The 22,953-nt window shown below is 54.7% G+C and overlaps 1 protein-coding gene across 12 annotated transcripts in view; it reads right to left on the minus strand.

The window, feature by feature from the left end:
- The window catches only part of CROCC (ciliary rootlet coiled-coil, rootletin), a 78,331-nt gene that overhangs the window by 3,268 nt on the left and 52,110 nt on the right, over positions 1-22,953 (minus strand). For 10 of the 12 annotated variants that reach the window (XM_077972533.1, XM_077972537.1, XM_077972563.1 and 7 more), the window contains 13 exons: positions 22,296-22,465; positions 19,651-19,830; positions 18,778-18,912; positions 18,259-18,402; positions 17,510-17,748; positions 16,912-17,071; positions 13,762-13,929; positions 10,759-11,131; positions 4,373-4,542; positions 4,146-4,266; positions 3,700-3,863; positions 1,254-1,469; positions 331-555 (listed from right to left, as the gene is read on the minus strand). In XM_077972533.1, coding sequence (XP_077828659.1) covers positions 331-555; positions 1,254-1,469; positions 3,700-3,863; positions 4,146-4,266; positions 4,373-4,542; positions 10,759-11,131; positions 13,762-13,929; positions 16,912-17,071; positions 17,510-17,748; positions 18,259-18,402; positions 18,778-18,912; positions 19,651-19,830; positions 22,296-22,465 — 2,465 coding nt within the window. The remainder of the gene's footprint in view (positions 1-330; positions 556-1,253; positions 1,470-3,699; positions 3,864-4,145; positions 4,267-4,372; positions 4,543-10,758; positions 11,132-13,761; positions 13,930-16,911; positions 17,072-17,509; positions 17,749-18,258; positions 18,403-18,777; positions 18,913-19,650; positions 19,831-22,295; positions 22,466-22,953) is intronic. The other 2 variants (XM_077972578.1, XM_077972572.1) reach the window with 1 other exon arrangement.

Consider the following 22,953-nt stretch of genomic DNA (forward strand, 5'->3'; position numbering starts at 1 on the left):
GAGGGTGGGGTGCACACTAGACCCATCCACGGCCTATCCACTGACCTGCGTAAGGTAGGACCCACTCAGACCCCAACTCTCCCCAATAAACCCTGCACCTGGGTCCCCCGAAGTCTATACTAGTAGTCTTGTCTTCTTAAGGGACATACCCAGAGCCTCTTCTCATTGGCTGATGGTCTGTTGGGTCCACGCCCTCCCTTCAAGCCTGCTCTCATTGGCTCCAACTGACTGCCCCATTGGCTGGCTCTTTACCAGGGCCCCCCTCCAGGCCTGCTCTTACTGGCTGACTCTCTCACTGGACCCATCCCAGCCAGACCCTGGACCCGAGACCTGGAGCACTTGGCGGTCGTGTTCACAGGCGGTCAGAGCCTTCTGTAGATGCAGGTTCTTGTCCTGGGTGCTGTTGAGGCTGGCACTGCTCTGGGCTAGGGCCTCTGTCAGGCCCCGCACCTTGTCCCGCAGGGCCCCCTCGCTTTCCTCCACCTTGGCCAGGGCCCCGTTCAGCCGCTCCACGGTCAGCTGCAGGGTCCCTGCCTTCACCTCGCTGTCTGCCACCTGGCAGGAGGACAGCCAGAACAATCAGGGGGCTGTTCCCATCTGGCCTCTACACCTCTGCTCCTACTGTGACCTCCACCTGGCATGCCGAATCCACTCCCTTCCCACTTCTCTCTGGGCCTCCATCATTGAGACCCTCTGTTCCTAAGAGCTCCCGCTGGCTCAGCCTACTGCAACCTGGGCCCCACATCACTGCTGGCTATTTACTCGTGCCCAGAGTGCCATCAACCTAGCTGTCTCAGACTCACTGGTCTCCTCCCTGTCCTCATTCCTCTCTCCTCTCTGCCATGGAAGAGAAAGGGTAACCACCACCACACTAAAATTTTCTATTTTTGACTTTGGTGGGTGTTCAGGCAAGGCTAGCCAAATTATTTAACATTCCAGTTAGAGCTGAGCTTCCTAGCAGTTAAGGCAAAAAGGGAAATGAGTGAAACCTACATCTCTAACTTATCCCAGATGACTCCTATGCATGCAGATTCTGTCATCAAATAGCCCTGAATTCTGATTTCGGCTCTGCCTCTTACTAGCTGTGGGATCTTGGACAATGACATCACCTCTCAGCCTCTATTTGTCCATCTGTGAAATGGGGATGTTGGTAATACTTGCCTCACAGGGTTGTTGGGGGATTGCATAGTGCCTATAAAGCTCTTGGCACAGGGCATGCAAATGTTGTGGCCGTGATTTGGAGAGGGGCCCACCTGTCTCTGCAGGGAGTCCACCCGATCCTGGAGGGCCTGGGCTTGGGCCTCACGATCACTCAGGCCCAGGCGGCTGCGCTGCAGCTCCCCCTCAAGTGAGCGCCGCTGCAGCTCCAGCTTGACGGTGCGGCTCTCGGAGGCGTCCAGGACCTCCTTCAGGCGCCGCTTGTCGCCCTCCAGCTTTGTCTCATTGGCCTTCATCTTGCTGATCTTCTCCTGCAGGTGGCACGGGGCTCAGGCCCAGACATCCAGTGCACCCCACAGCCCTCCCGCACACGCCCTGGGGCCTATAGGGGAAGAGTGGGGAGCAGCCTCGAAGGGTGACCTGTGTGACCTGGGGCCAGCCTGGGACCCTCTGGGGGCCTCGGTCTCCCATGTGTTCCCAGGATGAGTGGACATGAAGATCCCAGAGCCCACCTTTCCAGTTTTAGCCCAGGCCAATGGGCTGTGGAACCCAGGACTGCCCCTTCCCGCTGTCTGGCCCCATTTCATATCTGCACAGTGGGGATACTGGATTGGTCCCAGGGTACCACAACCTGGGTGCTCACAGAAGCCCTGAGGAAGGGGCTGTAGAAATGCAGATTCCGGGCCGGGCGCGGTGGCTCAAGCCTGTAATCCCAGCACTTTGGGAGGCCGAGACGGACGGATCACGAGGTCAGGAGATCGAGACCATCCTGGCTAATATGGTGAAACCCCGTCTCTACTAAAAATACAAAAAACTAGCCGGGCGAGGTGGTGGGCGCCTGTAGTCCCAGCTACTCGGGAGGCTGAGGCAGGAGAATGGCGTAAACCTGGGAGGCGGAGCTTGCAGTGAGCTGAGATCCGGCCACTGCACTCCAGCCTGGGCGACAAAGCGAGACTCCGTCTCAAAAAAAAAAAAAAAAAAAAAAAAAAAAAAAAAAAAAAGAAATGCAGATTCCGAGGCCCTTTCAGGTTGTGATTCCCCCTCCCCTGCCCAGGGTCAGCCAGTGAAGAAGGCCTGGGGAGTGGGGATGGGACAGGAAGGCAGACTAGGGGTCCTCCAATCCCTGGTTCTATCCTAGAGACAGGGTGGATCAACAGGGGGTGTTATTAGAGCCTCCCCAGCCCCCATCCTGAGCCTGGCCCCTCTGCCACCCTGCCCACAGCCCCAGCCCTGCCCTGTCTGGGGCCCCCACTCTGGCTCCTGCCCAGCTTTGTTCCTGGCCTCCTCCCGCAGCCCCTGCGGCTGGGCCCACGGCCAGGGCTGAAGCCGCAGACACAACAATCCAGCTAAGCTCGGCCCCAGGCCAGAGGCAGGGGGTTGAGTGGGGGGCAGTAATAGAGGGACAGGCTGGGGAGGGCGGAGAGGAACTGTGGCTGCACTGTCAGCACCAGGGCCTGAGTTTCCTGCCCCAGACAGGCAGACACACACACTGGCACACGCAGCTGTCCCCCAAACACACACAAAAACCCCAGAACTACAGAGACATAAAACAGAGGCTCCCTGAGTACCACCTGTGATAAGAGCCTATGTGTATCACCCTGTGAGGTAATCACCGCTCCTCCTTTTACAGATGAGATGAGGAAAACAAAAACTAGGCAGAGACAGCTCAAAGCCCAAGCTCTCTTTCTTTCCTTTCTTCTTTCTCTCTCTTTTTTTTTTTTTTTTTGACACAGTCTTGCTCAGTCGCCCAGGCTGGAGTGCAGTGGCCCGATCTCGGCTCACTGCAAGCTCCGCCTCCCGGGTTCATGCCATTCTCCTGCCTCAGCCTCCTGAGTAGCTGGGACTACAGGCGCCCACTACCGCACCTGGCTAATTTTTTTGTATTTTTAGTAGAGACAGAGTTTCACCATATTGGCCAGGATGGTCTCGATCTCCTGGTGTCAGGTGATCCGCCCGTCTCAGCCTCCCAAAGTCCAAAGTGCTGGGATTACAGGCGTGCGTGAGCCACCACGCCAAGCCTTGCTCGCTTTCTTTTCTTCTTTTTTTTTTTTTTTCTGAGACAGGGTCTCACTCTGCCTTGTTAGAGTGCAGTGGCATGATCACAGCTCACTGCAGCCTCGACTTCCTGGGCTCCAAGTGACCCTCCCACCTCAGCCTCCCAAGTAGCTGGGACTACAGGCCCACACCACCACGCCCAGCTACTTTTTGTATTTTTCATAGAGATGGGGTTTCACCATGTTGCCCAGGCTGGTCTCAAACTCCTGGGGTCACGGGATCCACCCACCTCGACCTCCCAAAGTGCTAGGATTACAGGCATGAGCTATTGCACCTTGACCAAGCTCTTTTTTCTACAGCCAGTGACCACAAGTGACATGAGAGGATGGAGTCTGAATGTGATTTCACAGACTCACAGGCTGGTCACCTCAGTGGGTTGCAGAGAGACTCAGGCAGACAGACGCAGGGAGACACACGTAAGAGTTAGACAACCACTCGGGTACACAGATTCCCTGTCGCCCCCGCTGGCCCTCAGCTCATGCCCACCTGGCTGGCCCGGAGCTCGCTCTCGGTGGCCTGCAGGCTCCTCTCCAGTGTGGCTATCTGGTCCAGCGTGGCCCGGCGCTCCCGCTCACTGCGCCGCACACTCTCCTCCTGCAGCGCCATCTCCGCCTGGACCCCGCTCAGCCGCCCATCCACACTGCGCCGGGCTGCAGCCACCACCCACCCCGTCAGGCATGGCCAAGCACAGCCCCGAGACCCAAACCAGGTCACAAAATGTCCAGCCTACACTCCACCCAGTGCAGGGCCAGCCTGTCTGCACCCTTCATAGTGTGCAGGTCTGCACACAGGTGAGGCTGTCCAAGGCGGGTCCTCTTGGAGACAGCCCCGAGTCAGGTCATGGGGGCCACAGCAGGGTCAGAGGCCAATCCCCCGGCTCCTGCCTCAACTGCCCAAAACGAGAGACCAGGGACCCCAAGGATCAGACTCACCTTCCTCACTCTCAGCCACCGCCTTCTGCAGCTGCCTGGCCCTCAAGGTTGCGTGGTCTCTCTCAGCCTCCATCTCAGCCAGCTGGCGACTCAGGGCACTGGTCTGGGTCCGAAGATCATCCTGCAGCCCCAACATGGGGGAACGAAGGAAGACCCCTGCTCTGACACCCTGCAACCCCTCCAGGGCCCTGCAGGTTCCCTATCCAGCCACGCATGCCCAGGCTTACCCGTTCTCTCTGGGCACTGCGCAGCTCCTGCAGAAATTCCTGGAGGGCCCCGCGCACGGTCTCCGGGTCCAGGTCTGGAGGAGCCGGGGAGGTGGCAGGTCCTGGAGATGGTGGCTGGGACCCAGGGCTGCATTCTAAGTTGCTGGGGCTGCTGAGCCCGTCCCCACTTCCTAGAAGAGAACACTTGCTCAGTGATGCAGGAGCCACGGGCCTCCCACGCATCTCACTCACTCCCAAATGCATCTCACTCACTGTCATCCCTGCCTTTCCCAACAGCCCTCAGAATCAAGCCCAACTTCTCTGCTATAGCTTAAGGGCCTTCTTGCCCATCCCAGCTAAAACCCTCTCACCCTTTACAAACTGGCCACCCTGCACCCCCCATGTTCTAGAACATTCTTTGTCCCAGCCCTAGGGCCTCTGTACATGCTGCTCCCCCTCTCCCCATGGTGTCTCTTTGCCTGGCCCGTCCTTTAGGGCCGCCCCCTCCCTCAGAGGCCTCTCTGGCCCCAGGCTGGATTACAGTGAGCTCATCCCATCCTTAGGGGTGTCTGATGTCTGCCACCTCACCCAGACCATGAGCACCATGAGGGCTGGGCCTCGTCTCTTCCATCCACCACTGTTCCCAGGGCCCAGTGCAAGGGTGACTGCTGCATAACCTCAACGTCTCTCCATACCGAGTGCCTACTGTGCTACGCACTTCATCTTCCCGACAACTTCCTGACAGGTAAGGAACAATTTACCCTCTTCCCAGGCAAGGCTGGCACACAGCAGTTAAGTGATTTGCTTGTTCTCTTGACTGGATGTGGTGGCTCACGCCTGTAATCCCAGCACTGCGGGGTCCGAGGCAGGAGGATCACTTGAGGTCAGGAGTTCAAGACCAGCCTGGCCAACATGGTAAAACCCCATCTCTACTGAAAATACAAAAATTGGCCAGGCGCGGTATCTCACGCCTGTAATCCCAGCACTCTGGGAGGCCAAGGCGGGCAGATCACCTGAGGTCAGAAGTTTGAGACCAACCTGGCCAACATAGTGAAATCCCATCTCTACTAAAAATACAAAAATTAGCTGGGCGTGGTGGCGGGCGCCTGTAATCCCAGCTACTCGAGAGGCTGAGGTTGGAGAATTGCTTAAACCTGGGAAGTGGAGCTTGCAGTGAGCCAAGATCGAACTGCTGCACTCCAGCCTGGGTGACAGAGCGAGACTCCGTCTCAAAAAAAAAAAAAAAAAAAAAAAGAAACAAAAGACTGGGAGCGGTGGCTCACGCCTGTAATCCCAGAACTTTGGGAGGCCGAGGCGGGCAGATCATGAGGTCAGCAGTTCGAGACCAGCCTAGCCAACATTGTGAAACCCCATCTCTACTAAAAATACAAAAATTAGGTGTGGTAGTGGGAGCCTGTAATCCCAACTACTCAGGAGGCTGAGGCAGGAAAATTGGTTGAACTGGGACCTGGGAGGCAGAGGTTGCAGTGAGCCGAGACTGCACCATTGCACTCCAGCTGGGGCGACAGAGCAAGACTCCGTCAAAATAAGAAGAGGAGGGGAGAGGAGAGGAGGGGAGGGGAGGGGAAGGGAGGGGAGGGGAGGGGAGAGGAGGGGAGGGGAGGGGAGGGGAGGGAAGAGGAGGAAAAGAAAAAAGAGAGAGGAAGAGAGGAGAAGAGAGGGGAAGAGAAAAGAAGAGAGGAAAACAGAAGAGAAAAGAAGAAAACAGAAAAATTAGGTAAGCATGGTGGCCCATGCTTATAGTCCCAGCTACCTGGGAGGCTGAGGTATGGAGGCTGAGGCAAGAAAATAGCTTGAACCCCGGAGACAGAGCTTGCAGTGAGCTGAGACTGTGCCACTGCACTCCAGCCTGGGCGACAGAGCGAGACTACATCTCAAAAAAAAAAAAAGGGAGGGGGGTGGAGCCGGGGGCGGTGGCTCACACCTGTAATCCCAACACTCTGGGAGGCCAAGGCAGGTGGATCACCTGAGGTCAGGAGTTCAAGACCAGCCTGGCCAACCTGGTGAAACCCCATCTCTACTAAAAACACAAAAAATTAACTAGGTGCAGTGGTGCACGCCTGTAGTCCCAGCTACTCAGGAGGCTGAGGCAGGAGAATTGCTTGAACCCAGCAGGCGGAGGTTGCAGTGAGCCGGGATCGCACCATTGCACTGAAGCATAGGCAACAGAGTGAGACTTGGGCTCAAAAAAAAAAAAAAAGTGATTTGGTTGTTCTCAATGCTGGGAAGTTTCAGGGCTGGGGTGGGAATCCAGGCAGCCCCACTCCCTGGCAGAAAATTGTGCACTCTGCTTGGAGTGATGGCTAGGGGAGGTGGAGGGGGTAGGGCGGGTGGAACAAGGGCACTACCTGGAGGCTGGCACTGGAACTGCAGGACACGGGTCCTGCCATGAGCATCCTGCCTAGGTGGCGGAGGGACACCGAAACTTCCCCGCAGCCACGAACTTGGTCACCACCCAAAAGGCCTTGCTCAGAGGTTCCCAAAGAAGCAGGCCTGCCCCTGAGGGACCAGCTCTAGAAGGCCCCATCATCATCTCGTGAGACTTATTCACTATCATGAGAATGGCATGGGGAAAAAAAAAAAAAAAAAAAGAAGATCCCATCGTCTCGGGGTAAAAGTCCTCGTAGAGGCCTACAATGTCTATTGGAGCAAACCCTTCGTCCCCAACCCTCATTCCCCTGCTTGATGCTCTGGGACTGATGGCCCCTGCTGTCCACAGGACAGGGGCACCTCCACTCAGGACCTCCCTCCCCCAGCTGCTCGCTCACGTTCTCCCCTTACCCATCACCTCCTCAGTGAGGCGCCTGCTGCCCCTGCATGAACTGCCCCAGCCCTTCCCTTGGCTTTGTCCTTTTTTTTTCGAGATGGAGTCTCGCTCTGTTGCCCAGGCTGGAGTGCAGTGGCGCGATCTCGACTCACTGCAACCTCCGCCTCCCGGGTTCATGGGATTCTCCTGCCTCAGCCTGCCGAGTAGCTGGGACTACAGGTGCCCGCCACCACGCACGGCTAATTTTTGTATTTTTAGTGGAGACAGGGTTTCACCGTGTTAGCCAGGATGGTCTTGATCTCCTGACCTTGTGATCTGCCCACCTCAGTCTCCCAAAGTGCTGGGATTACAGGTGTGAGCCACCGTGCCTGGTCTCCTAATTTTTTTGTTGTTGTGGCAAAACATATATAACACAAAGTGTCCCAGTTTCACCACTTTTTTATTTTGTGAGACAGGGTCTTGCTCTGTTGCCCAGGCTGGAGCACAGTGGCATTATCACAGCTCACTACAGCCTTGAACTGAAGGGCTCAAAAGATCCTCCCACCTCTGCCTCTCAAGTAGCTAGGACTACACGCATGCGCCACCATGCCTGGCTAACTTTTGTTGTTGTTTTTGTTTTATAGAGATGAGGCTTTCCCATGTTCCCCAGGCTGGTCTCAAACTCCCAGACTCAAGCGATCCACCTACGTCAGCCCCCCAAAGTACTGGGATTAACAGGCATGAGCCACCACACCCAGCCCATTTTCACTTTTTTTTTTTTTTTTTTTTTTTTTGAGACAGAGTTTCACTCTTGTTGCCCAGGCTGGAATGCAATGGCACAATCTTGGCTCACTGTAACCTTCGCCTCCTGGGTTCGAGCGATTCTCCTGCCTCAGCCTTCTGAATAGCTGGGATTACAGGCATGTGCCACCATGCCCAGCTAATTTTGTAATTTTAGTAGAGATGGCTGCTCTCGAACTCCCGACCTCAGATGATCTGCCCACCTCGACCTCCCAAAGTGTTGGGATTACAGGCGTGAGCCACCATGACCAGCCTTTTTTTTTTTTTTTTTTTTGAGACGGAGTTTTGCTCTTGTTGCCCAGTCTAGAGTGCAATGGCGCGATCTCGGCTCACCACAACCTCCGCCTCCTGGGTTCAAGAGATTCTCCTGCCTCAGCCTCCCGAGTACTGGGATTACAGGCGTCTGCCACCACACTCGACTAATTTTTTGTATTTTTAGTATAGACAAGGTTTCACCATGTTGGCTAGGCTGGTCTTGAACTCCTGGCCTTGAGTGATCCACCCGCCCTGGCCTCCCAAAGTGCTAGGATTACGAGCATGAGCCAACGTGCCAGGCCATTTTCACCATTTTTAAGTGTACAACTGAGTGGCATGAATTACATTCACACGTTGTGCAGCCATCACCATCATCTGTTCTCAGATCATCCTGACTGGAGGTCAGGAGTTTGAGAGCAGCCTGTCCAACATGGTGAAACCCCAACTCTACTAAAAAAAAAAATATATATATATATATGCGCATATACACATACATATATACACACACACATATATACACACATACATATACATACATACATTTATATATCTAGTACTTGCACATATGTAATATGTAAGTACTATGCCATTTCATATCAAAGACTTGAGCATCCACCAATTTTGGTATCCAGTGGGGTCTTAGAGCCCATGCCCCTCAGATACCAAGGGATACTGCATATTACATACGTGCATCCTGCCATATACTCCCATACACTTTCAGTCATCTCTAGGTTACTTATGATACCAAATACAGCTAAGTGGAAATAGTTGTTATACTGTATTGTTTTTAGTTATTCTTTTTTTTTTGAGATGGAGTCTTGCTCTGTTGCCCAGGTTGGAGTGCAGTATCATGATCTCAGCTCACTGCAACCTCTGCCTCCCAGGTTCAAGTGATTCTCCTGCCTCAGCCTCCTGAGTAGCTGGGAGACTACAGGCACGCGCTGCCGCGCCTTGCTACTTTTTGTATTTTTAGTAGAGATAGGGTTTCACCATGTTGGCCAGGCTGGTCTTGAACTCCTGATCTTAGATCTGCCCTCCTCATCCTCCCAAAGTGCTGGGATTACGGGCGTGAGTTACTGCGCCCGGCACACTCTGGCAAACTAGGACAGCCCCAAACAAAAACTTTACTAAATAAAGCAGTAACCCCCAAATCCCCCACTTCCCTCAGCCCTTAGTAACCTCTAATCTGCTTTCTATCTCTACGAATTTGTTTATTCTAGATATTTCATATAAGTGGAATCATACTGTATTTGTCCTTTGGTGACATGGATTTCACTTGGTGTAATGTTGTCAAGGTTTATTTGTGTTGTGGCATGTATCAGAATGGCATTCCTTTTGAAGGCTGGATAATATTCCATTGTATGGCCATGCCACATTTGGTTTATGCATTCATCTATAGATGAACATTTGGGCTGTTTCCTTTGACTATTGTGAACAATGCTGCAATAAGCATTGGTGCTCAAATATCTGTTCATGTCTCTGTTTCCAGTTCTTTTGGGTATATAGCTAGGAGTGGAATTGCTGGGTCTACAGTAATTCTATATTTAGTGTTCTGAGGAGCTGCCAAACTATTTTCCATGGTGACTGCAGCATTTTACAATCCCACCAGCAATGTCCCTTGCCTGGTTTTTCCTTTGGAAGGATTTCCTGGAAGGGGTCAGGCCTGGTGGTATATACATCTGAGGGAGATATTGGGGTCACAGGTGTGGTGTGGAGCTGAGGAAGAGAGGCTGAAGAAAATGGGATGTTGCTGGAGAGAGGGCAGGGGTCAACGAAGAGGATGGACATTCAGAAAATCAAAAAAGGAGTCAAGGGCATTAAGAGCCCTCCATCCCCCATCCAGGAAAGGTGCAGTGGCTCATGCCTGTAATCCCAGCAGGAGGATCCCTTGAGTCCAGGAGTTCAAGACCAGCCTGGGCAATATGGCGAAACCCCATCTCTACTAATAACACAAAAATTAAGCAGACATTGTAGTGCACACCTGTAGTCTCAGCTACTTAGCAGGTTGTGGTGGGAGGATAACTTCAGCCCAGGAGGCAGAGGTTGCAGTGAGCCAAGATCACGCTACTGCACTTCAACTGGGGTGACAGAGTGAGATCCTGTCTCAAAAATTGAAAAAAAAGAACCACCCCACCTCCCCCAAAAAATAAGTGGCCTAGACCGGGTGCCATGGCTCATGCCTGTAATCCCAACACTGACAGGCCTAGACAGGAGGATCGCTTGAGGCCAGGAGTTCAAGACCAGCCTGGGCAACATAGTGAGACCCCCGTCTCCACAAAAATCACAAAAATCACAAAAATTAGCTGGGTGTGGTGGCACACCTGTAGTCCCAGCTACTCAGGAGGCTGAGGAGGGAGGACCACTTGAGCCCGGGAAACAGTGAGGCCTTGTCTAAAAAAAGCAGCGCCCTTGAGAAGCACAGATCAATGAAGGGAGGGACCTTGGTGAGGGGGCGGGGCTAAGAAGCGGGCCTCAGTGGAGGGGTGTGGTGGACTCTGAAAAAAAACCCGGGCGATGTGGGGGCGGGGCCTCAATGCGGCCCGCCCACCTTCCCCTCTTCCCTGCAGCGCGACGCTGCACTTACCTCCTGCGGCTGCGTCCCGGGCAGGGGAGCCGGGCACCGGCCGCGGGGCTGGGCTGGGCGCGCGACCGAGGCCGAGGCCCCGGCGCAGAGCCGAGCGCAGGCCACCCAGCTGGGCCTCCGCCGCGCGCCGCTGCGCCTCCACGCGGGCCAGCTCGGCTTCCAGGCCTTGTGCCCGGCCCTCGGCTGCGCTCAGCCGCAGGCCCAGCTCTGCAGCCTCGGCCCGCGTCGCCTCCAGCTTCAGCTCTAGGCCGCGGGCGTGGTCCAGCTGCTGCTTTTCAGTGCCACGCGCCTCCTCCAGGGAGCCCAGCAGGCGTCGCTCGCGGGTCCGGAACTCGCCTTCTTGTTCCTGCAGCTTCCGCTGGGCTACCTGGAGCTGGAGTGATGCCAGGAGGTGGGGGTCGGCAAGGCCTCCCCCAACCCGATGCCCCACCCCTAAGGCCCAGACTGGAGCCCACCATCCCTGGCTGTGTGGTCAGCACAACCCTTTATCCTTTAGTGCTCGCCACTCAAGCAGGAGGTGCAAAAACATCCCCGTGGGAGGAAATACTATAATTTATTAATCTCTTTATTCTTTATACAAGCCTTGTAATGCCCATACTTTATTAGTAATAACAGCTAGCATTTGAATACATAGGGCTTATCAGTGCCAGACACTAAGTAACTTTCCAAAAAAATTAACTCTAATTACTACTCTATGAATTGATCTCACTTTACAGAAGATGAAACAAGCACAGAGATGCTAAGTAACTTGTCCAGAGCTGGGATTCAAAGCCAGGAATTCTAGCTCCAAAGGCTGTTTTTGTTGTTGTTGTTTTTGTGGGTTTTTTGTTTGTTTGTTTTTGGAGACAGAGTCTAGCTCTGTCACCCAGGCTGGAGTGCAGTGGCGCAATCTCAGCTCGCTGTAAACTGCCTCCTGGGGGGTTCAAGTGATCCTCCCACCTCAGCCTCCAAGTAGCTGGGATTACAGGTGAGCACCACTATGCCCAGCTAATTTCTGTATTTTTAGTAGAGACGGGATTTCACCGTGTTAGCCAGACTGGTCTCGAAATCCTGGCCTCAAGTGATCCACCAGCTTCAGCCTCCCAAAGTGCTGGGATTACAGGTGTGAGCCACTGTGCCCAGCTGTTTTTGTTTCTGTTTTTTTTTAAACTTTTTTTTTTCTTTTTTTTTTTTTTTTTGAGACGGAGTCTTGCTCTGTCACCCAGGCTAGAGTGCAGTGGCGGGATCTCGGCTCACTGCAAGCTCCGCCTCCCGGGTTCCTGCCATTCTCCTGCCTCAGCCTCCCGAGTAGCTGGGACTACAGGCGCCTGCCACCTCGCCCAGCTAGTTTTTTTTGTATTTTTTTTAGTAGAGACGGGGTTTCACCGTGTTAGCCAGGATGGTCTCGATCTCCTGACCTCGTGATCCGCCCGTCTCGGCCTCCCAAAGTGCTGGGATTACAGGCTTGAGCCACTGCACCCGGCCTTTTTAAACTTTTTTAATAGTTTGACAGCAGCTTATTAATCACATGTACTCACAGCCCTAGGGGGTGGGGGAAGGCAGGGAGGCACACCACACAGGGCTACACAGGGGCTGCAGGCTGGGAACACAGTGAACAGCCAGGAAGGTTAAGTGCCCACTGGTTCCAGAGGGAGGTGTGTCCAGAGGCTGTTCCCTTAACCACTAAGCTACATTGCCCCTCCTTGCCCATAATTTATCAATCAATCTGCACACAATGGGGGCATGCATTAAAAAATCATTTACCGATGGGATGCAGGGTCACACAGACACAAAGCCACTCCTGCCATTTAGAGAGTCAACCTCTCACAGTCACCAATTTCACTGGAAACCCCATCTACTGAGCAGCTGGGTGCCAGGACCTGTGCCAGGGCCCTTCATACATGCCCGGCTGTGCTAGTCCATCTCTTATGAGCACTCTGAGGCACAGAGATGAAGTGACTTGCTCTGGGCCATACAACAGATTCACAGTGATGAGACAGCCGGAAAAGGCAGAGCAGGAAGAGCGTGGGCTTTGGAGTCAGACAGACCTAGGTGGCTGTGTGACCTTGGGTAGATCCCTCGACCTCTCTGAGGGTTCTGTAAAATGGGGCTAATGGTAGGACGGGCGTGGTGGCTCACACCTGTAATCCCAGCACTTTGGGAGGCCGAGGCAGGTGGATCACCCGAGGACCAGAGTTTGAGATGAGCCTGACCAACATGGTGAAATCCTGTCTCTACTAAAAATACAAAAAAATTAGCTGGGCATAGTGGTGAGCACCTGTAATCCCAGCTACTCGGGAGGCTGAGGCAGGAGAATTGCTTGAACCCAGGAGGCAGAGGTTGCAGTGAGCCAAGATCGCGCCAGTGCACTCCAGCCTGGGCGACAGAGTGAGATTCCATTTCAAAAAAAAAAGTAAAGGCCGGGCGCGGTGGCTCATGCCTGTAATCCCAGCACTTTGGGAGGCCGAGGCGGGCGGATCACAAGGTCAGGAGATCGAGACCACGGTGAAACCCCGTCTCTACTAAAAATACAAAAAATTAGCCGGGCGCGGTTGTGGGCGCCTGTAGTCCCAGCTACTCGGGAGGCTGAGGCAGGAGAATGGCGTAAACCCAGGAGGTGGAGCTTGCAGTGAGCCGAGATCGCGCCACTGCACTCCAGCCTGGGCGACAGAGCGAGTCTCCGTCTCAAAAAACAAAAAACAAAAAAAAACAAAAAAACAAACAAACAAACAAACAAAAAAGTAAAAATAAAAATGGGGCTAACGGTACCTACCCCATGGGGCTGCTGGGAGAGTCAAACAAGGTCGTATTTATAGGGCCTCTCCGTGCCCATTTTGTGGCGGCATACAGTAGACCTACCGTTCTTTGGGCTGTTCTTATTATAACTTGGGAAGGGTCTCAAGGAGTGGGGGAAGGAACGAGCCCTAGGGAGTGGCCTTTCAGGATGGTCTCAGCATTGGGGTGCCTACCTGCTTCCTGCTGGAGGGAGGAAAGATGCACCAGCCCACCCGCCTGCTCAGTTACCTCCTGCCGCATCACCTCCAGGCTGGCCTCGCCCTTCAGCAGCCTCTGCCGGAGGCCCAGGGTCTCCCGCCGGCTCTCCTTCTCTGCCCGCTCGCCCAGTGCCAGGCGGCCCTGCAGCTCCGCCAGCTCCCGGCCCAGTCTAGTGTTCTCACTGTCCAGCATCTTCATCTGTGAGAGAGCGGGAACGGCAGCGGGTTCAGCTCTGCCCCTGTGCCCTCCCAGTCCTGGCCCAAGGCCACTTGGGACCTACTGCTCTAGGGACACCTATATCAAATACCACCCATATCCACTGGGAGCCGGCCCCTAGATAACCACACTGAGCTCAGGCGATGCCAGGCACTTGGGCACCAGTGGCCTGTTTACCATTTAATCAGTGGGCCAAAACTACCTTTCATGAGGGCATTGGTATAGTAGAAGGAGGGCTCAGCCCTTAGCAGACCAGGAGTTCACAGGCAGGAACCATAGCTCCCTGGGTTATCTTTCATCTCTACAGTGGTGATGAACATGTTTGGAGCGCTCACCATGTGTCCAGTCCTGTTCTAAGCACTTAAGTTACTTCGTACAGTGCTATATGAGGGAGGTAGAAACATCCCTATTTTAACAGATGAGAAAACTGAGCCTCAGAGTGTCAGAGTAACCTGCCCAAACTCACAGAGCCCACACACACCAGACTGGGATTCGATCTGAGACAACTGCAACGTTCTAAGCCCCCATTTCCCCACAGGAGCAGGTGGGGGTACTGCCTACCTACCCCATGTGCTACAGCAGGGATAACAGGATATGCCATAGCATGAAACACGCCCAGCAAAAGCTGGCATGCAAACGCCAGCTCCTTTCAGGGAGTCTTGTGGTTTCTCAGGAAGGGGCCTGGGTGAAGGGGGCTGTGGTATCTCTGGCTATTAGAGTATCAGAATATCTCTGGCTATCCGGTTGTGATATCTCCTTTTTGTACCTAAAAACAATTTTTTTTCTTTTTTTGAGACGGAGTCTCGCTCAGTCACCCAGGCTGGAGTGCAGTGGCGCGATCTCGGCTCACTAGAAGCTCCGCCTCCCGGGTTCATGCCATTCTCCTGCCTCAGTCTCCTGAGTAGCTGGGACTACAGGCGCCCGCCACCATGCCCGGCTAATTTTTTTGTATTTTTAGTAGAGACGGGGTTTCACCGTATTGGCCAGGATGGTCTTGATCTCCTGATGTTAGGTGATCCGCCTGTCTCGGCCTCCTAAAGTGCTGGGATTACAGGCGTGAGCCACCATGCCAGGCCACAAAGTTTTTAAAAAAAAATTTGGGGGGGCCAGGCGCGTGGCTCACGCCTGTAATCCCAGCAAAAATTTGTGGTCGGGTGCGGTGGCTCACGCCTGTAATCCCAGCACTTTGGGAGGCAGAGGACAGTGGATTGCTTGAGCCCAGGAGTTCGAGACCGGCCTGGCCAACACGGTGAAACCCCGTCTCTACTAAAAATACAAAAAACTTAGCCAGGCGTGGTGGCGGGCATCCATAATCCCAGCTACTCGGGAGACTGAGGCAGGAGAATTACTTGAACCTGGGAGGTGGAGGTTGCAGTGAGCCAAGATCACGCCATTGCACTCCAGCTTGGGCAACAAGAGTTGAGACTCCATCTCAAAAGTAAATAAATAAATAAAATAAAAATAAAAATTTTAAAAACTTTTTAAGAGACAGGGTCTTGCTTTGTCGCCCAGGCTGGAGTGCAGTGATGTGATCACAGCTCACTGCAGCCTTGACTTCCTGGGCTCAAGGGATACTCCCACCTCAGCCTCCTGAGTAGCTGGGACTCCAGGAGCGTGCCACGACAACTAGCTATTTTAAAAATTTTTTGTAAGGACTGGTTCTCACTATGTTGCCTGGGTTGGTCTTGAACTCCTAGGCTCAAGCAATCCTCCCATCTTTGCCTCCTGAAGGATAAGATTAAAGGCATGAGCCACCACAGCTGGCTAATTTTTTGCATTTTTTAGTAGAGACAGGTTTTCACCATGTTGCCCAGGCTGGTCTTGAACTCCTGGGCTCAAGCAATCCACTGGCCTCTGCCTCCCAAAGTGCTGGCATTACAGGCATGAGCCACTGCACCTGGCCTGGTTGTGATATCTCTGGGTGAGGACAGCAGGTGCTTCTTCAATGCATGCTGCTCTTGATGAGTTTGGAGATCATCTAATTCACACGTCAGCAAACTACAGCCCACAGGCCAAATTCGGCCAGTCTCCTGTTTCTATAAGGGTCTGAGCTAAGGATTTTTTTTTTTTTTACATTTTTAAATCGTTGAAAATGGATCATTTCTTTTTTTTTTTTTTTTTTTTTTTGAGACGGAGTCTCGCTCTGTTGCCCAGGCTGGAGTGCAGTGGCTGGATCTCAGCTCACTGCAAGCTCCGCCTCCCGGGTTTACGCCATTCTCCTGCCTCAGCCTCCCGAGTAGCTGGGACTACAGGCGCCCGCCACCTCGCCCGGCTAGTTTTTTGTATTTTTTAGTAGAGACAGGGTTTCACCGTGTTAGCCAGTATGGTCTCGATCTCCTGACCTCGTGATCCGCCCGTCTCGGCCTCCCAAAGTGCTGGGATTACAGGCTTGAGCCACCGCGCCCAGCCGAAAATGGATCATTTCTAAAGAAAGAACGATATTTCTTGACACATGAAAATGACAGAAAATTCACATTCCAGCGTCCCTAACCAAAGTGTGACTGGAACCCACACCCCTCCGTTCATGCGCTGTTTGGGGCTGCTTTCTTACTACCCCGGCAGAGCCAAGTAGCTGCAACAGAGACTGTGTGGCCGGTAAAGCTGGAAATATTTACCATTTGGGCTCTTTACAAAAAACAATTTGCCAACCTCTGACCTAGTTCATGAAATCTGTACCTTTTGTTGTTCGCAGATTCCTCTGAGAACTGCACAAGGACACCAGCTCCTCTCCTTGGAGAAATGTGAGCCTGAGCGTGCACACAAATGCACGCAGACTTTTGCACAGATTCAGGGATTCAAGGACTGCTCAAAGCCCATCCATTCACACCAAGGTTAGGTAAGAGGGCTTGTCATAGTGCAAGCCCCTGGTTTTACATAGGGGGACACGTGATTCCAGAAAGGGGGAGCTACTGGCCCTAGGACACACAGCAAGCCCTGGGGCAAAGGATGGCACAGGGAAAGTACCTGACGCCGGAGCTCCTGCAGCTCCCGCCGAGCCTCCAGCCGCGAGCGCTCCACCTCCTGCAGCCCAGTTCGCAGCTCCCCGGCCTCCTTGCCCACGGCTGTCCGTGCCTCCTCTAGGAGTGCCAGCTTCTGCTCCTTGTCCTCATTGGCAAGCTTCAGGCTGGAGAGGGCAGAGGTCAGGGGCTGCCCTGGGTCCTGGGAGTAGTCAGTGGCTCTACACAAAAGCTGCCTCCTCCAGTTTCTGGAGTGGGTCAGGCACTGCCCGCCTATGTGGCCTCTCCCAAGAGCTGAGCCCTCCAGGGCTGGGGCTCAGGCCCTCGGCTGGGAGGGGTAGACTAGTGACTCCAGGAGGGGACCTGGTTTCCAGGGTGATGAGGCGGGTGGGTCTGAGTCTGGACCCAACCCTACCCGCTGCCCCTCTGCCACTTTCCCCAATCAATAGGGAGGAAACCTTCCTAAAATGAGCCCGGTGCCAGGCTCTGCTTAGGAGACAGAGGATCCGTATCTGGGCAATTTCCCCAGAACCTTAGGGCTGAAGTTAGATTTCAGGGATGGGATTCCATGAGAACTCAGGGCTGGTCCCCCTGTGACGCCCCACCTGATGCGCTCGCTTTCTGCCTTCTTCACAGCGGCTCGAAGCTCCTCGTTGGAGCGCCGCAGGGCCTCGCGCTCCTTGGCGCCCTCGCCCAGGCTGCGCCGCAGCTCGCCTGCCTCCTGGCGCTGCACCTCCCGGCCCTCCTGGCTCTCACGCAGCTTGCGCTGGGCCTCCAGCAGCTCCCGCCGCAGCCCATCACGGGCATCCTCCAGCAGACGCAGCTGGGTCCGAAGCTCTTCTGCCTGTGAGCACAGCAGGTGTCCCCAGGCCAGCGGTCAGGGACCACCCCTCAAGCTGGGTCTTGTACCCCAGGTCCCTGGCCCCGGGGAGCCTGCCCCATCCCTCTGCAGTGCTGAGACCGCAGGCTGTGAGTTATCATTTGAGCAAGGCGTGCTGCAATCAGTAATGTTTTCACCTGAAGTCACCATCAGTCAGGACTGTCCTGAGCACACCAAGAGGGCAGAGACCCCACTCACCCCTCCTTGAGGCCAAATCCCACCTGTACACAACAGGCGCTTCACAATGCTTGCTAAATCCCACCTGTACACAACAGGCGCTTCACAATGCTTGCTAAATCCCACCTGTACACAACAGGTGCTTCACAATGCTTGCTGCCTCCTTTCTAAGTGCTATTCATTGGTCCTCACATGCAGGGAGGAATCTTATACTCTTCCGGGGCCCTGGGGAACTAGGCCCCCAGGCACACAGCGCCATTTAGGGTATGCTGCTCAGAAGAGGGGGCGGCTGCTCACCTCGCGAAGACAGGAGTCCCGCTGCTTGCCCAGGTCTCGGGCCTGCTCTTGCAGCCTCCTCACCTCCTGGGCGTGGGCTGCAACAGCCTCCTCCAGCTGGGCCCGTAGGTCCCGCAGCTCAGACGTCAGAGCGTTCACGGTGCTCTGGGACAGAGGGGCTCCTCAGACTTGGTCCTGCTGTGTCCCCAGGCCCTGGCTGCTCCCAACCCGCTTGGTGCACTGTCCACTTTCAGCTCTAAACACGGCCCCTCCCGCTGGCCTGCCAGACCCTCTGCCAACCCCTGGATGCATAGTGAGTGCTGCCCGTGTAGCCAGGCTCTCCCTCAGGCCCAAAGGATTCATCAGGGCAGGGCTGAGCCACCTCCCTCAGATGGGGGCTCCCAAAGGAAGGGCTAAACCTCCTCTCCCACAGCCTGGAAGCTTCTCCAGGACGGGGCCATGCCTCCCCGTGGTGGGGCCTCCTCAGCCAGGGATGTGCCTCTCTATGAGACGGCAGCCCAGCTGCCCAGGCCGCCCTACCCGGTCCTGCTCCTGCCGGCTCTGGGCATCTCGTTTCTGCCGCTCCATCTCCAGGGAGATGGTGGCCAGGCTGTGCCGTGTACCCATCAACTTCTCTGACAGCGCCGTCTTCTCAGACTCCTTCAGAGACAAGGCCTGGGCAGAGGCAGGGGACAAAGGGCTTGGGGGATGGGCTGGTCCTGGGGGCATGCTCAGGCTTCTTCCTGCCTGGGAAATGTGCCCACTGGGGGCTTAGAGGCCTGAGTGTGCCACTGCAGGTGGACCCAGGGCAGACGTGCAGCCCTGGAAAAGGGCGCAACGGCAGTCACAAGAATCCCGGACATGAATACCACTCATAGAGCTCACTGACCCGCCACAGTACCCTGACAGCAGAGTCTTTCATTCTACCCATTTTACAGATGAGGAAACTAGACTCAAGGAGGTAAAGCGACTCACCCAGGTACACAGCTAGTGAGGAGAGGAGATGGGCGCAGTCTGCCCTGTCTCCGTTACGTTATGGGAAAGTTAGGGACTTATTATTTGTGGGGACGGATCAGCTGATGCCTGTGGGCATCGTGGGGACTGCTCAGAAGGCAGCCCTGAGGATCCATGCCCGGCCTGGGTGGGACGAGGCATGGGAGAATACAGAACAGCTTTCCTGGTGTCACAGCTGTCACTGTCACTCAGTGAGTGCTCACTGTGTACCAGGCATGGAGCACAGCAAGGCCTCACGAACCCTCTTCTAATCCTCCCGTCCTGCAGGTGAGGAAACAGAGGACCCCAAGAGGGCAGTGGCCTGCCCCAGGGCTCTTAGCTGCCATGTGGCGGAGTGGGGTCCACCCCAGAACAGGAGCAGTTCAGAGAGCAGCAGAGGCCACGCCAGGGCTCACGAACCTGCTGCTTCTCGCTCTCAGCCAGGAGGAGGCCCTCGTCGCGCTCCTGCTGCAGGGTAGCAATCTCCTCACTCAGCTCTTCCTTCTCGGCCTCCAGCCGGGCCAGCAGCTCCTCCTGCTCACGCTGCAGCTGACTCTGCAGCTGGGCCCGCTCGGCCTCCAGCTCTCGCCATGCTGCCTCCTAGGGGGCCAGGACCGGACGCGTGTGACACACCAGGAGGGGCCCAGGCAGACCCCCCAAGACATCAGGGCAGCAAGAGCCATCTGGCCCCCATACCCTCAGCGACAGGGAGGGTGACCAGGTAACTACAAGGGGGTGACGGAGACACGCCAGGGCTTTCTGAAAGTGCCAAGGAGCAGCAGTGGGCTGGCCTGGTGGTCCCAACATGATCCCCTGAGGAGGGACAAGCAGCTGTCAGCCAGGTAGAGAGAAAAGACAAAGAACCCCAGGCCAAGAGCACAGTCCCTGGAAAGGCCTAGAGGATGCAGGGTACAGAGGGAAACAGGACACAGTGAGCCACAGTGCCAGAGCCCCAGGCAGTGGCCGGGCCAGGCCAGGCCATGTGGGCCACGGGGATTCTAAGGACAGTGAAGGGAGTGGGAGAGAGGACTCCAGCCAAGGTGACAAGGAGCAATCTGATTTTTAGCTTAGGGGATGTTCCAACAGCTGTGGAAGACGGACTGGGGCTGGGATGGAGGGGAGTTAGGATTGGCTATGACGAATGAATGGGGTCAGGGGTTGCCAGAGGAGCTGGAGAGAAGAACACAGACTAGGGGACATTAATGAGGCCAAGCCAGGCAATGCAAAGGGCAAGAAGAGCAAGGGGGAGGTCACAGGAGTTTAGATCCCTGGGGACTGGAAAGGCGGGCAAGCAGAGCCCACAGGCAAAGAGCAGCCCACCTGGGGAGCCCAGGGGCAGGTGCCTGCCTTTTTTTCTTTCTTTCTTTCTTTTTTTTTTTAAATGGAGTCTTGCTCTGTCGCCCAGGCTGGAGTGCAGTGGCGTGATCTCCGCTCACTGCAAGCTCAGCCTCCTGGGTTCACGCCATTCTCCTGCCTCAGCCTCCTGAGTAGCTGGGACTACAGGCACCCGCCACCATGCCTGGCTAATTTTTTTGTATTTTTAGTAGAGATGGGGTTTCACCGTATTAGCCAGGATGGTCTCGATTTCCTGACCTCGTGATCCACTCACCTCGGCCTCCCGAAATGCTGGGATTACAGGCTTGAGCCACTGCGCCCAGCCTCTTTTTTTTTTTTTTTTTTTTTTTTTTTTTTTTTTTTTTTGAGACAGAGCCTTGCTCTGTCACCCAGGCTGGAGTGCTGTGGCGTGATCTCGGCTCACTGCAATCTCTGCCTCCCAAGGTCAAGCAATTCTTCTACCTCAGCCTCCTGAGTAGCTGGGACTACAGGTGCAAGCCACCATGCCCAGATAATTTTTTGTAATTTTAGTAAAGATGGGGTTTCACCATGTTAGCCAGGATGGTCTCGATCTCCTGACCTTGTGATCCGCCCATCTCGGCCTCCCAAAGTGCTGGGATTACAGACATGAGTCAGCATGCCCGGCCAAGCTGCCCCTTCTTTAAGAGCTTCACCGTAGCTCATGCCTGTAATCCCAGCACTTTGGGAGACTGAGGCAGGTGGATCACGAGGTCAAAAGTTTGAGACCAGCCTGAGGAACATGGTGAAATCCCATCTCTACTAAAAATACAAAAATTAGCCAGGCGTGGTGATGCGTTCGTGTAATCCCAGCTAGTCAGGAAGCTGAGGCAGGAGAATCGCTTGAACCCAGAAGGTGGAGGTTGCAGTGAGCCGAGATTGCGCCACTGCACTCCAGTCTGTGCAACAGAGCGAGACTCCATCTCAAAAAAGAAAAGGAAAAAAAAGAGTTTTATCGCCACCTGCTGGAGAAGCATGATAACAACCACCCAAGGCCATGGGGCCTGCAGGGTGTGTGGCATCCCCTGGAGCCATGCAGTCATAGCCTGCACCTCTGTCGGAGGTAGCCCTGTCTAGGATTTGGTGGCCCAGGGCTCCTGTCCTGAGGGCCACTCTGGAGAGCATGCCAGTGCCAGCAATAATAACTTATGGAGCATTTGCTAAGTACCAGTCACTATGCTCAGCCCTCTATGCGGATGGTCTCAGTTCATCCTCAATACCTTCCACTATCCTGTCCCTATTTCTACAGGTGGAGAAATGAAGGCACAGACGCCTTGGGTAGCATCACCAGTAAGTGACCAAGATTACATTCAAACCCACGCAATGTAACCCCAGAGTCAGTGTTCTAGTAACTTCCCTGGCCCCTTGCCTTTCTATATACTCAGGTCTGAGCGGCCCTTCATATGCAAACAGTACTTAGCAAATGAAAGTGCTTTCCTGCTGTATGTTAGGTCAGCATTTCCCAAATGTGGTTGTGGACCCTCTGCATCAGGATTACCAGGGCTGGACCAGATTTGGGACCTGGGAATCTGCATGTCTAATAAGGACCACAACCTCCCCCACTGCCCGCACCCCAAGTCCTCCCAGCTGTCCCCAGGGCCCCCACAACAGAGAGGAAGTCCCATTTCACAGATGTAGAGACCAAGGCAGAGGAAGAACGACGATGAGACACTGGCTCTGAGGCCTGCCCACCCCTCCCCAGCTGTCTGAACCTTTTCGCGCTGGAGTCGCTGCAAGTCCTCCTCGTGGGCTGCCCGCTGCTCCTGCAGAGAGGCCTGGGCCTCCCGCTCAGCCTGCACCAGCTTCTGGGCCATCAGCTCCTTGTCTAGACTGGCTTTCTCCTGTGTAGCTATTATTTGCTGCCGCAGGCCCGCCAACTCTCCTGCACAAGAGGAATGGGGGAAAGGGCAGGGTTGGGTTCAAACTTTTCCTTGGGCCAGCAGACTTAGGCCAGGTGAGCCACATGGGCAAAATCCCAGAGGCAGAGGGCCTGCCTGGCAGCTAGTTTGGGTCCTCTTGAAGAATTGGCTTGCCCTCTCTGGGCCTCAGTTTCCCTATCTGCTACATGGGCCCACTGGCCCTGACCCCTTTCCTGCCTACCTAGAATGGCATTAAAGGCATAAAATGACTGATAAGAAGGCCTCCCAAATGGGAAGGATGCCAAAGATATAACAACCCTAGGCCAGGCGCAGTGGCTCACACCTGTAATCGCAGCACTTTGGGAGGCTGGGGCAGGTGGATCACCTGAGGTCAGGAGTTCGAGACCAGCCTGGCCAACATGGCAAAACCCTGTCTCTACTAAAAATACAAAAATTAGACGGGTGTGGTGGTGGGCGTATGTTGTTACAGCTACTTGGGAGGTTGAGGCAG

This window comes from Macaca mulatta, chromosome 1 (assembly GCF_049350105.2).
Source record: "Macaca mulatta isolate MMU2019108-1 chromosome 1, T2T-MMU8v2.0, whole genome shotgun sequence".
In the NCBI taxonomy this organism is placed as follows: domain Eukaryota; kingdom Metazoa; phylum Chordata; class Mammalia; order Primates; family Cercopithecidae; genus Macaca; species Macaca mulatta.